A 12,627-nucleotide genomic window follows, 5' to 3' on the forward strand; every position below is an offset into this window, starting at 1 on the left:
GGGTGTTGGGGTTGGGGGCGTTGGAGTGAGGAGGAGGGTTGCTGTGACGATTAAGTCGAGGGCGTTTTTGTGATTGGGGTTCGTGGGGGGTGTGGGAGTTTGGGGAGGTGTGGGTTGCATATTCAGCGTGTACGGGTTTGGGTTTGGGTTAGGTTGGGCTTGTTATTGGAATTAATGTTCGTTCTATCAAATCGTGGAGAGCGCTCATGTGATTCGGGAGAACGTAACGTGACGCGGTGGTCTGAGGAGTATAAGATCTTCCGAGAGGGCTCGATGCAATGGGCATGGAGGAGCAGCATGCAGTTGAGCATGTTTCAAAAAAAAAAAGGAACCACGACGTATGATGTTGTGTTGTTGTGTCCAATAACGGCAACAAAAGCTTCATGATGTTGTTGTGGTGGTGGGAGGTCAAAAACCTAGCTCTTATATCCCCATGGTCTCTGTTCAACTTCGCAAGAGGAAAAGACCCATGGAGGTGTGGTTCTACCGTTGCATCAATGCTGCTCACTACCTTCTCAACCCGCTGCTGACTTCAATCCCTTTCTTTCCCAAATCGCAACCCTCGACTAAAAGTGCTGCCCAATATCAACCTTTCGAAAAGATCACCACTGCAATCCATACATTATAATGGCGAAGCCCATCATCAGCAACTAGCGAAGAGGGCGCCAACACTCGCGACACGCTCCGAACCACATCGTGTCCTCTCGGAAATGAAGTTTGATTCACCCAGCTTCCGAGGCCATCAGGTTCCAACCTATCCAATTTGAACGAAAAATCATGGCATCGTTCCTCGGATGGCTTGATCCCTCCTCCAGCCCATATCGCTCTCCTCCGTTTCAGATCTCGATCCACCCAGCTCCCAAGAACATGACATCCCAACCAATCCAATTTGATCGAGCATGAGAAATTGTGTTTCCACAGTTGACCTCTCCTCTAGTCCACATCACTTACTGGCGGTGGAGATGTTGATCCAGAGCCCTCCCCCTCGCAGCTTCCTGTGGAAGAAGATTCCTGAGCTGCGAGGTGGGTTTATATATCGCCAACGAGGTCGAGTCAGGTCACGTGCTGCACGTGCCACATGTGCTTCATCTGCGACGTCTCGAAAAAGAGGTACAACACTTCATCATAGAAATCCGTCCACTCGATCACTGATGCATGAGGAGCTTCATAGCAGTTTCAGCATTCTGTATGAGAGAGAAGTTCGGCATTTCGGACAACTAGTAACATCGCGAAGCTACCCCAGACAGCGTGAACAAGTATATCTACGGCAAGGCATTATCAGATTGCTACTTCTCACGCGACGCGGCTTCTTTCTCGACATCTCTCTCTTTACTCTCCGTCTGCGTGGTTTCGTTTCCTCCGCCGCGGTTCCACACTTTGAGTCTCCATCTCGGCGGCTTAGTTGTGTTACCTGTGAGACGTTGATTATCCGATGGGGCCGTCGTGGACGGCTGCTCGCGTGCAGGAGTTTTATCCTCCAATTCTTCATCATTCACATTCGTCGTCTGCATAAACTCCGGGCCCTTCCCACTTCCTGGTGGGAGTCGCTCATCCGAAGAACCCCTTCCGTCGTCTCTCTCCATTCTGGCGCCTTGGTGATGCCCCTGCCTCGGAGGCAAAAAAGGGACGACTCTGGGTTTCGGCGGTTTATCCAGCGGCGGCTCCCAAGGCTGCTTCTCCCAGTTCGCCAGCCAGAAGAAGCCCAGCATTACGTTCTTCACTCGCAGGGTTCGCCAGCGCTGCGGGATGAGGTTGTTTTTCAGCCAGTTGATGACGGCGCGCCATCCGTTCATGCCGCGCTCGCTCATGAAGCTGCCGATGAGGGTGTAGGAGGGGATGCAGATGAAGACGAGGGCGATGCCGAAGGATTTCATGGAGACGCTTGAGGGAAGGTTGGTCATGCCGAAGACGGACTGGGGGTGTTAGAATTGGGAGGGATGTAGCAGAAGGAGGCATCGGAAGGGATGTATCAGAAGGGAAGTATCGGATGGGAAATCTTGCGAAAGAGGTATTGGGAGGGAGGTATTGAGAAAGAGGGATTGAGCGAGAAGAATTTGAAGGGAGTGATTGAGAGGGAGGAATCGGAAGAGGGTATATCAGAAGGGAGGTAGGCGTAGTTTAATGAAGCGTGAAAAACTTACTGTCACGAAGGCTAAAGGCAGAAAAAATATGGATACCTGAGAAGTTTTAGTACTGCGAAGCTATTTGACATCAATGAAGAGGTAGGTACTCACAAGGGTGAGGATCTTGATGTTTTCACCTTGCGCGATGGCAATCTGGCTTTGCTTGAGAGACTGATCTGCCGATTTCGAGGAATTGCGGCTTTCAAGGACTGCAGAACCATTGAAGAGCTTTTAGTGAGCGAATTGTTAGCGGGATTCGCATTGCCATTGCCAGTAGACTTACGCCATCTCGCAAAGCGGCGATTTCTTTTTGTTTGGATTTGCAATCTTTGATCAGGCCGCGGAACTTCTTAATCAGATCGTCCATTCGGTTCGACACCTGCTCTATTCTGGCCGCGTAGTGTGTCGCTTTTTCCGACGAGGGTTGGGCCTCTTTCCGAAAGTCGAAAAGATCCGTGTGGGAGCAATAAATTTCCCATCGCTCGATAATCTCCTTCAGCGTGCTTTGAATCATCTCCAGGCTTTGGTATGCCCAGAAGTAGAGTTTCGATTTCGTGTATTTCTCGTCGTCAAACAAAAGCTTCTCAATGTAGTCCAGGTTGAACATAAAATCCCTCTGTAACGTGATTAGCGCAATCGATCATGTTTCAAGATGATTTTTCTGCTTACCGGAGGCGAGACTTTGTCGGATATTTTCTGGAATAAGCTCATCATATGATCAAAGACGTATTTGTGTTCTGCGGCTATGATCCAGATCCAGGCCTCGGATGCATTTGCGAGGCGCACGTCTGTTTCAAGACGATGCTCTCTCCACAGGCGCAAGTCTGGCACAGCAGGAACGACAAGGATGGACCATGGTCTGAAAGGCGCATACGGTGGAAGGCCTTTCGCTCGGTCGATCTCCTCGCTCAATTGCATCGCCGTCGTACCAAGCCCGATGTAAAAATCTGAGTACAGTTTGTCGTTGTAGAGTTCTTTCACTCTCAGCCTATGCCGCATCGGTAACCGAGCTCGGTCTTCGAAGCTTAGGACATAGAGAAATTTGATAGCATAGTGTCGGGCTCGGGATTTGGTTCCTCGGATCTGTAATGCGTTAATCTAGACCTACGGTGCTTTCGCGCGCCAGTTTGCGTACCATTTCGTCATAAGGTACGTCTGATCCCAGTCGTAATTCTCCGGCATATAAGTCGATGGTGGTAGTGACTGCGAAGTAGTATTCCAACGCTGTATGGAGTGCGACCAGCACTTTGGACGAGATTGTTTCGACGACGCTAAGTACGATGAGCTCATCTCTAGAGTGATGTTGGAGCGCCATACATGATGCGTCCAACTGTAGGAGATTTGGTTGTAGAGAGATGAGAAGAGTTCATGTGCAAGCCTCCCTTGAACGAAGGTGGCGCATCGCAGCCAGCACTCTATTGGCGTGGGTTTGATATCAGAACATGAAACTGCATCCTATCCAACGCGTGGAACTTACTCGTATCACATCCCAGAAGGCCCCGTTGGTGAGGGCATCTACGCATCGAATGCAGTAACCTTTCTGACCGAAATCTAGTATTTCTCCCACGAACGCGCATCTCTCTCTTAAAGCGCGTGAATCAGACGCCGGGTTTGCTTCTTCGAAGAAGTCGGTGTCGCTTGTTGTTGGGTCAAGCCCGTCCGTCAGAGTGAAGCCCTCTGGGTATACATCCTGAATGTATAGAATAACCTCGCGAAGGTAGGAGAGGTCGAATTCGACGTGCTCCAGCTTACCAGAGACAAGACATTGCTCGGCAGCGGTATCGGATGAGCCATCCTTGTCCGCAATGCTGTGGATTCTGGCGATGGGCGACTTATCGTCGTAGACGATTTGTCCCAGAAGGGAGAATGGCAGCTTTCTCGAATACGCCGGTGCTTGTTGTCCCCGCGGAGTCTCTGTAATTGGATTGTTGATCTGCTCTTGATACAGAGCCGCGCCAAGACCTGTCAGTGGGAAGCGTTCGGCCATAATGTACACCTTAGCATCGAATGCTAGATGTCTGCGCTGCTTGATGTCTTGTGCTTGCTCTGCGCCGCGAAGTAGAGAGGGACAGCCATTTCAGCTGAGGCGTCCTGGCGCCCAGGGTGCCTTGCTTATCGATACAATTCGGCTGCACTTGAATACCATCCTGGTATCTTTACGCGAGTTTCATGCGGTGGTGTATTTGGGGGCTGAAAAGTAGTTGGGGCCCTTGGGCGTATTTTAATCACAGCCGTCCTCAACATCAGCCTTCTCTCCGTTGAACAACACACAGGATATCACCTCGATCGGGCCTGGTATCAGTCAACCTTTGCCCTGTGCGTATAAATGTCAGGTGACTCGGCTTGTGGAATTTGGTGTCAAAGATGCAGGAAATAGATTCCCGCGAGGGGCCTCTGCCAGCTCCTAGCCTTGTCCGCCGCTTCGGCACCGTCCTGCCAGAGCCAGCTCTCCAAATCGACACGTTGGCTCCACGCAACAGCTCCGTCTTGCCTGATACAGCGCACGAGAGTCCCAATCACATCCCAAGGTCTGTGATCCCAATGAATCACTTTGCACTTTACTGACGGCGATGCACAGAGGTATCGTAGCTGAAAGTTACGCTCGCCTCAATGAAGCAGTGAGGCGGACGAAGTACATCAAAGCGAAAGACATCAGGAAAAGCGACCTCAGCGATGTCCTCGGTCGCTTGCACAGGCGTGAGGAGAGGGTTGACCGTAGAGATAGGGCCGATCGTCGACGAGTCAGTACATCTGATGTTGCCGGCGCACTCGAGGTTTGTAGCGTCACTATGGATCGACTTGCATTGGACGATGACCCGTCTCGTTCATTACTCTGGGCTGCGCTTGGGCATGTAATGGATGCTCTGCGGAATCGCTCGGCATTGTACGCTGAATTTCTAGAATTCTTAATATACGTCGGCAGAGTATTTGAGCGAGTGGTGGTTCATGTTCCTTCTGCTACACCTAATGCGATTAAGCATTTGGCAGGCGTGCAGCAGTGTTTTATAGACTCTGTGACCATTCTGGTCACGTTCGTCGAGTCTAAAGGTAAGGGTTGCATGCAGACATTCAAACCGTAGCTAACTCTTCCTGATCAGCAATAAAACTAGTCATAAACGCTTCCTTCGCCCAAGGTATCTCCAAGCAGCTTGACCAAAAGAAAGACGAAATGGATCGCCATGAGTATTTAGTTGCAAGAGAAGGGATGATGCAACTGCGCGACGACCTAAGACGAGTCGGAGGAGGGTCAGAGGCGAGAACTACAGCCATACGTGAAGAGATGCAAAGTCAAATTCTAGAGTTCTTGCAGGAGCATGGGCGAGGTCCGTACTTTACTCCTCGAGCGTGTATACTATTACTTACTCTCCCACGATACAGATCTTCGCGACTACACGCAATACATTACTGCTCCCCCGCTGATCGGGATGCTAGACTTGCACCAGGGATTTCTCGTCGAGGATGCATCGCACGTTAAAATAAACATCCTCGATGAACCAAAAGTGTCCCAGTGGATGGAATCAGAAACCTCGTCACTTCTCTGCCTCGAAGGGTTTTCCACGGGAGAATTTCTCAACTGGACCAGCGAATTCGCTCTTGACGTGGTCCATGCGGCTCAAGAGCGAGGATACGTCGTTCTTCATCACTTCTGCGACTTGCTGGACCCTATCCGGGCTAAATTATTAGAAGATGCCCGAGGAGCTATGGCAACAAGCACCATATTGAGATGCTTTCTGTGCTTAATTCGATCGCAATACATGGCGCACATCGATTCCAGCTATTCCGCTGAAATCACAGACCTCAATGACGCGGCTTTAGCTGCTCTTTCCGGCAAGGCGCTCAAAGACCGCTTCAGAAGTTTCATAGAAAGCTTCAAGCCTGGCATAATTCTCTACGTCGTTATCGACAGTGTCCAATTGCTTGACGAATATGCGAACGGAAACACCGACCGCATCAAGAAATGGTTGATGAGCATTACAAAGTTAGTCGAATACGACAAGATTATCGTGAAGGTTCTTTTCACATCGATAAAGTCAACCACTAGCTCTATCGACTTCTTCGAGCACTGGGAAAACAATGCCAACTCTAGCTCTTCTCCTGCTGCTGATAAGCAACTAACCCGCGATGATACTTTTCCGCACCAAGTCTTACGGATTGTGGACGACAAGAAGAGTGGCACGAACCAGGCTTCTGCCAGGCGGCAGGGGACACCGTCTAAACCGATTATACCTAAGCAGCCTTCATCCGTAGAATGATGAGGCGACGATGCAATTTCAACGAAGAAGACGGTTTTCAGGCAAGCTACTTGAGGTCTGCACATCCCTTTATGCCATCATTAATGCGGAGTCCCCTCGGATCAATAGGTACGACTACTACCCCACGGATGATCGTCCGGCTTACCCTTGTGGACACGTAAAAGTCTGCTGCCAAGATACAAGAACTGAATCAGAAGGGATATGATGGTCGGGATCTTCGGCACGACAATGATGTTAGCCAAGCCGGCCGAGAAATGCTTCGGCTACATTTGATAACGTACAGGAAGCTTGACTTCCACATGGTGTAGCGGGTGTGGCGTGATCTGAATGTTGAAAAGGTTTGAACTGATGACGGATACAGGTCGAAGCGGCTTGGAACCGCTTCAATTTCGTTTGTATCACGTACCAGCTTCGCTATATTACGAACATTGTCGTGTCGAGTAAGATCAAGCCGGAGCGAAAAGTCCCAGCCACATTCATGTACACAGCCGCCTTTTTTGTCTGAGCTTGTTGGCCCTAAGACCGCATACAGACAAGCCTTCGCATACGGATTTATCCATGACCTTGCATTTTCTTAGATTTATAGTGCAGTCTCAATGAAATGCGGCCAGCGGTGTCCCGCTATAGTAAAACAACATCTTTGTTGACACGTTTAGAGGGGGTTGGATGCGGCCGTCTCACGAACGGAAGTTTCGATTTCGTGTTTGCAGTCGGAGTAGTGATCCTCCGCACCAGGTGACCATAATTATGGCGGAAGCGCCGAGACTGTGCTCCCAACCGAACCGAGGGATTCGTTACGGGGTATAGTTAATGCTATTCGGGAAGGTGAACCCTCGGAGCCCGATTCCGGAGCCTGATACATATGCCTTCAGCCTTACTATGTACTGGCTAGCCTTTCCAAAGGAGGGGCTCTTAAGCGACCTCCAGATTCTACATCGCAGCTTCAGGCAGGGATTACTAAATTTGGCGGTGGGTGCTCAAAACAATTCACTGCCAAGGAAACCTAAATGAACACCAGGGGCATCAGCCACAGCTAGCTCGTGCCGCAATGCTCTACCTAAAAGTGCCAAGATATGTTGACCGGTTGCGACCCCTGGAACGAAGCACAGCCGCCGGTGCCAAACTGGGGCGGGTAGACGGCACGACGGATAGAGGTCGCAGCACGTGACCGGCGCCAAGCTCTGACTTCCGCCCTCTCGCTTCCACCCATCCCCTGGCTCCTCTGATCTTCCTTCGGATGGAAGCAACGAACTCACACTCGTCATCAGCCCTACGATACCACTTAGCCACAGCCAGCAGTAAGCATCCTCAGTAGCATCATCTCAGATTATCAAAATGGCGATGCCATCCGAGAGCGGCGGCCATACCCGTGTCAGCCGCAATCCCGAACAGGAGGCGGCACTTCCTCAAGCTATTGTCTTGGCTGTCCATCATGACACCGTTTGATTCGAACAAGATGCAATTAGCTGCTTGGCATACCGTACACCGGGCTCGAATCCCCCAAGTTCTGTTACCGCGCCCTTCAGCCCATCTTGGCACCTAGTCACCTTTGGATCACCATGTAATTGTGCAGAAACATCGAGGGGCGCGCCCAGAGCCCAGAACCCAGTGCTCAGCCCCATGGCTGTCAGTGCGTGTAGAATCCTTCGCCCAGACGAGCATGAGTATTAAATGAGGGCCGTGGTACGCCAATTCTCGAGTTTTGAACACAGTCACTTTTGTCATAACTTCGCGTTATGTTGTTTGATCTCTTCCTTCTCAGCGGGTTCGTTCTTACTGGCGGGTTTCTAGTCGCGGCTCAAGATGAACCTTGTGCGACTGTGAGTGCGCTGTCTGCGTCCTTTTTGGCCGATTATCCCCAAGCCACGGCGGCCTACGTGCCTGCAGAGGACGCGGTCGCGTGTTTGAAGTCTGTTCCTATCCAAAAGGATGAGGACAAAGCTCTTTTGAACGAGATTCTACTGTAAGTATGCCCTCGCTATGATACAGTGACAGGTCATAAGTCTGTGCACACGCATTTATCACTGTTTGTGGAAACCCCATGAAATTTCAAAAGCCTAGGCACTATGTCAAGTTTCAAGCAGTGTAAATCAGACTGCCTCTTGCCTAACTAGCTACTTACTGGCCGGGCTGCTCCTCACAGCGGTGTTGGGTGAGTAAGATTGGAGCCAAGCAGTGATAAATCCGTGTGCCCAGACTTATGGTCTAGTACTGTACAATCTGATCCAACATTGGTCCTCATTCTCACATTCTGAGGATAAGTACTGACTTTACACCATCTTAGGTACTTGAGCTGGCAATCAAATACTGCCTACATCGCCGACCCTCCCGCAGGCTACACCGAAGAACGCCTGGACATCATCGGCAACCTGAAAGCTATTTACAAGAAGTTAGACGGCGATGGGTATGACGACGAGTACACCTTTCAACTCGATCTTTCCACCACGATCACCGAGGCCTATGACTTCCATCTCTATTTTATCGCCGATATTCTAGGCATATTCATCTTCTCGAGGGGTAATCTCTTTGGAGGTGGTGACGAGTTGTCCCTAACTTCTCTATCTTCCGACGGAAAGGCTCTTCCCGAGCTGTACAACGTCTACGATATTATCAAGGAGCGTACCGACGATTTCAAGGCCTCCCCTATCACGGAAATCAACAACAAGACCGCGACCGAATACCTGAATGATTGGGCTAAAACATACACGTATCACGACAAAGATGCTCGCTATGAGCGGAACTTCTACAACCAGGCCGGTGCCTCGATTGGCCAACCCGTGGATTCTTTTGCCAGCGGCAGCTACCCAGATGGTGCTTCTACCTTCATCACTTTCGACAACGGCACCTCTGTAGAGTTCCCCAACTACGCCAAGATCAATGCGGATATGTCCAATGTTGCCAGCGGCGAGGAATTCTTTTCAGCTTTCTGCAACCAAGGACCACCCAGCCCGAGCTCCAAGGTTAAGCGTGAGCCTACACTCGTTTCCAGGGCTGACCCGACGGCTACTGGCTACCCCGACGCCGTTCTTTTGCACTCTGAGGGTGTAATTGGTGGATATTATCTTGGAGGCCAGGGCTACGACGACGTCGCTGTGCTTGGTATTCCCTCTTTCGGTCCTGAATCTGACAAGGGTGGACCGGAGTTCCAGGATGTGGTGTACCAGTTTTTCGCTGACGCTACCGCAAAGGGCAAGAAGAGGCTTGTGATCGATACCCGTGCTAACGGCGGAGGACGAGTCTTCCTGGGCTTTGATCTTTTCAAACAGCTGTTTCCTACTCTTGAGCCATGGGGTGCGACACGCTACCGTGCCAGCGAGGCTTTCGACGTCGTCGGCCAAGCCTTGAGCAAGCAACTAGAAGGATATACATACGAGCAGGCCATTGCAGACTTCAACGCTAAGGGCCTCGATAGCTTGCTTGCCGCTGCTTGGAGCAGTATTTTCAACTACAAGGTCCCGATGACCGTTGATGGCCAGAACTTCTCATCCTGGAAGGATATGTTCGGACCTAATGTGTTCAACAATGATAACTTTACGGATCTTCAGAGATACAACGTAAGTTCTCCCATTACTACAGTACTAGGCCACACGTCTAAACGCACCGAAATCATTGCTTGGAAGCTACTTTTGAGAGCTAGTTACCACTGTCAGGAGCAGCTCCGTTGCCAGGAAGCCGAGCTGCTCCTTACAGTGGTATTGGATGAGCAAGATTAGAGGCCCAGCAGTGATAAATCCGTGTGCCTAGACTTCTGACCTAGCACTATATTCTGTCGACTCATAGCTAATCAACGCAGTTCAACAACTTCTTCTCCGACGACCTCACATTGGATGTCAGCGGCTACCGCACTCGCGCCAATAAACTCGGTCCACAGCCTTTCCAACCCGAGAACATCGTCATTCTTCAAGACGGCGGCTGCGGCTCCACCTGCGCCATCTTCGCGGAGCTCATGAAGGCTCAAGGACACGTGCAGCAAGTCGTCATCGGTGGTCAGCCAAAGACCGGTCCCATGCAAGGTGTTGCCGGCTCAAAGGGCGCCCAAGTCCTGAACTTCCTCGAGGTCTTCAAACAGGCCTCCAGCGCCTATAAATTCCTCACCGACGACCAGGACAAGATCAACGGTACCGAGCTCGGCGCCCTCGTTCAAGCCCAGCGCCCCCTCATGCGTGCTGGCTACAGCGCGGACGGGAGCCCCTTCGCGGCAGTCAACCTCCGTGACAACATCCGCGAAGGCGACAACTCCAACACTCCGCTGGAATTCGTTTACGAGGCTGCCGACTGCAAGCTCTTCTACACCCCGGATCTGTTTGGCGATGTCACGGAAGTCTGGAAGGCGGCTGTCGACGCACGCTGGGCCAACGGCAAGGGCTGTGTAGAGGGCAGCACAGGTGACAAGAGCAGTATCAGCGGTGGCCTTACGCTACCTGCTGCAAACCCCAAGGGGCCGCAGACAGGCGTTGCTTCCCGCCGCGACAGCGCAATGGCGCTTGTGATTGCAATGGCTATGAGTGCGCTTGTATTTGTGCTTTAAGTGCATCCAAGGCCTGCGCATGTAGATGATCTGGCTTATGTTGTATAGCTCACGTATATTGAATAGACGTAACGACTCCCGTATGAACGTAGATGCTCTGACTGGCTTGTCTCCGTGTGATTTTGACTTCAAGCTTTAAACGAGGCCGATGAATCTTTCACGACTGAAGTGATGACACTGCGTTGCGTATGGGCTCGTGTGGCTTTCATACGGGATCAACCGGTGCGAGGTCAAGCATCTAGAGTATTTAGAATCGCTCAGTCAGAGCCCCGGGCCTTTTCATGGATGAAAGAGGTAATCCAGAATCCCCGCCGCTGATTGGTCGCCATGAATGACAGCACACATTCCAGAACCAACGTTATATTAAGCTTAATTGAACCCCATAACTCACTTCTCTATCCGTACTTCAAAGATCGGTAATCCAGATCACTTCGGCACGATCACAGCCAAAAAACACCATTTCATCCAGCTATGTCGTCGCAATACCGTTCTACTGTGCCCCATTCCCGCGAAACTCTAAACCCTAATCCAACATCTCAACTGCGCCGCTCGGAACCAATTGAGGCACAGCCTAGAACCATAACCCATCATCTCAACTCATTTAGAATTGATTCACAGGCGCACTCTTCACAACCGTAAAGCCGACACAAGATTCATACGTTTGCTTCGCGCTAGTGCCATACCACCACCATTGCAAGACCTATGAGGGTATCATTAGCCTACTTTCTCACCCAAATTATCATTCATTGAAACGATCCCCAGCACTCGCGCACCTATCCTCCAACCCCCCCGGAATCGTTACACTAAATTCCGTCTGAGCAACCGGCACATCCCCGCTCAACGGCCCCACTTCCCCCGCGACATAGTTCTGCACGTTCGCGGTGTTGTCGGCGGACTGGAGCCCTTTGCAGAGCCATAAGTTGCAGGTGGGGGTAGAGTGGTTGTAGGAAGGGGCGGGTGGGGAGGAGGCGTAGGCTTCTGGGAGCCCTTCGACGTGAGAGGTGTTGTCTGCGGTTATGAGATTGGAGACGCCGGTGCCGCAGGCGGAGATGAGGGAAGGGCCGACGGCGCGGGGTGGGGGGCTGGCAATGATGCCGTGGGCGGAGATGAGGAGTGGGAAGAGGGTTGTCACGGCTTGAACGGTGAAGCTTGCTGCACAGCGTAACACGTGATGTTAGGACCCGGCGAGAGGCCTTGTTGCAAGGGCCTATGCGAGCCTTGGCAGGAGTATACCTGCCGACCGCCGCCCTGCCTCCTTGTAGCTCCTTGAGCTACGTCTTGTTATTCAACCCGCCTGCCTGCCGTGCATTATAGAACACGTAGTGAATTCAGTTATTACTTCTACCTACCTGCCCGAGCTAGCTAGGGCAATCCTGCCGCCCGAGACCGTGACAAGGGTAAGGAGAGCAATTAAGAGGAGAGGGTGCATGTCAGGTTGCGTTGAGGTGTGAATGAGCGGAGAGTGAGACTGAGGTGCGAGATATAAGGACTTGTGTATGAGCGAGCGAGTCGAAGCTAAAGTGAAAAGCTGATATACAAGAGATAGACAAGATTAAAACACAGCAGCGACTGACTACCTACATCGACCTTCCATCCTTCTAATTACACGTATCACCATCCCGCCAGACCCGCCTCTAGATCTTGCTATGGGTATCGGCAAGCGTCTGATTCGTGGGACCCGTGGTTGCTGGACCAATTGTGTCTGGATTACTTTAGCAATTTT

The 12,627-nt window shown here is 51.3% G+C and overlaps 3 protein-coding genes across 3 annotated transcripts; 2 read left to right on the forward strand and 1 right to left on the reverse strand.

Moving 5' to 3' along the window:
* Window positions 1-1,177: 1,177 nt before the first annotated feature.
* Window positions 1,178-4,110, reverse strand: BDZ99DRAFT_573034 (uncharacterized protein; the record flags this gene model as incomplete). Its single annotated transcript, XM_033728254.1, has 8 exons — window positions 1,178-1,913; window positions 2,142-2,177; window positions 2,235-2,351; window positions 2,407-2,739; window positions 2,793-3,206; window positions 3,259-3,394; window positions 3,441-3,538; window positions 3,601-4,110. 8 exons carry the CDS (start codon window positions 4,108-4,110, stop codon window positions 1,287-1,289), a joined length of 2,271 nt encoding a protein of 756 aa, XP_033574106.1. The 3' UTR covers window positions 1,178-1,286.
* Window positions 4,111-5,602: 1,492 nt separating this feature from the next.
* BDZ99DRAFT_465069 (uncharacterized protein) lies at window positions 5,603-6,402 on the forward strand. Its single transcript, XM_033720461.1, has one exon. The coding sequence runs from the start codon at window positions 5,636-5,638 to the stop codon at window positions 6,374-6,376; it is 741 nt and encodes a 246-aa protein (XP_033574107.1). The 5' UTR covers window positions 5,603-5,635; the 3' UTR covers window positions 6,377-6,402.
* A 1,692-nt stretch (window positions 6,403-8,094) lies between these two features.
* BDZ99DRAFT_465072 (uncharacterized protein) lies at window positions 8,095-11,294 on the forward strand. The gene is made up of 3 exons (XM_033720462.1): window positions 8,095-8,339; window positions 8,661-9,930; window positions 10,170-11,294. The coding sequence occupies exons 1-3, from the start codon at window positions 8,113-8,115 to the stop codon at window positions 10,902-10,904; spliced, it is 2,232 nt and encodes a 743-aa protein (XP_033574108.1). The 5' UTR covers window positions 8,095-8,112; the 3' UTR covers window positions 10,905-11,294.
* Window positions 11,295-12,627: the final 1,333 nt, after the last annotated feature.

The sequence above is a fragment of the Mytilinidion resinicola genome (assembly GCF_010093595.1).
Source record: "Mytilinidion resinicola strain CBS 304.34 unplaced genomic scaffold BDZ99scaffold_14, whole genome shotgun sequence".
In the NCBI taxonomy this organism is placed as follows: Eukaryota; Fungi; Ascomycota; class Dothideomycetes; order Mytilinidiales; family Mytilinidiaceae; genus Mytilinidion; species Mytilinidion resinicola.

Coding starts and splice junctions, on each gene's coding strand:
- BDZ99DRAFT_465069 (XM_033720461.1), top strand. CDS start 5,636: ATGGAATCAGAAACCTCGTCACTTCTCTGCCTCGAAGGGTTTTCCACG.
- BDZ99DRAFT_465072 (XM_033720462.1), top strand. CDS start 8,113: ATGTTGTTTGATCTCTTCCTTCTCAGCGGGTTCGTTCTTACTGGCGGG. Junction 8,340..8,660: donor CTTTTGAACGAGATTCTACT/GTAAGTATGCCC, acceptor ACACCATCTTAG/GTACTTGAGCTGGCAATCAA. Junction 9,931..10,169: donor CGGATCTTCAGAGATACAAC/GTAAGTTCTCCC, acceptor TAATCAACGCAG/TTCAACAACTTCTTCTCCGA.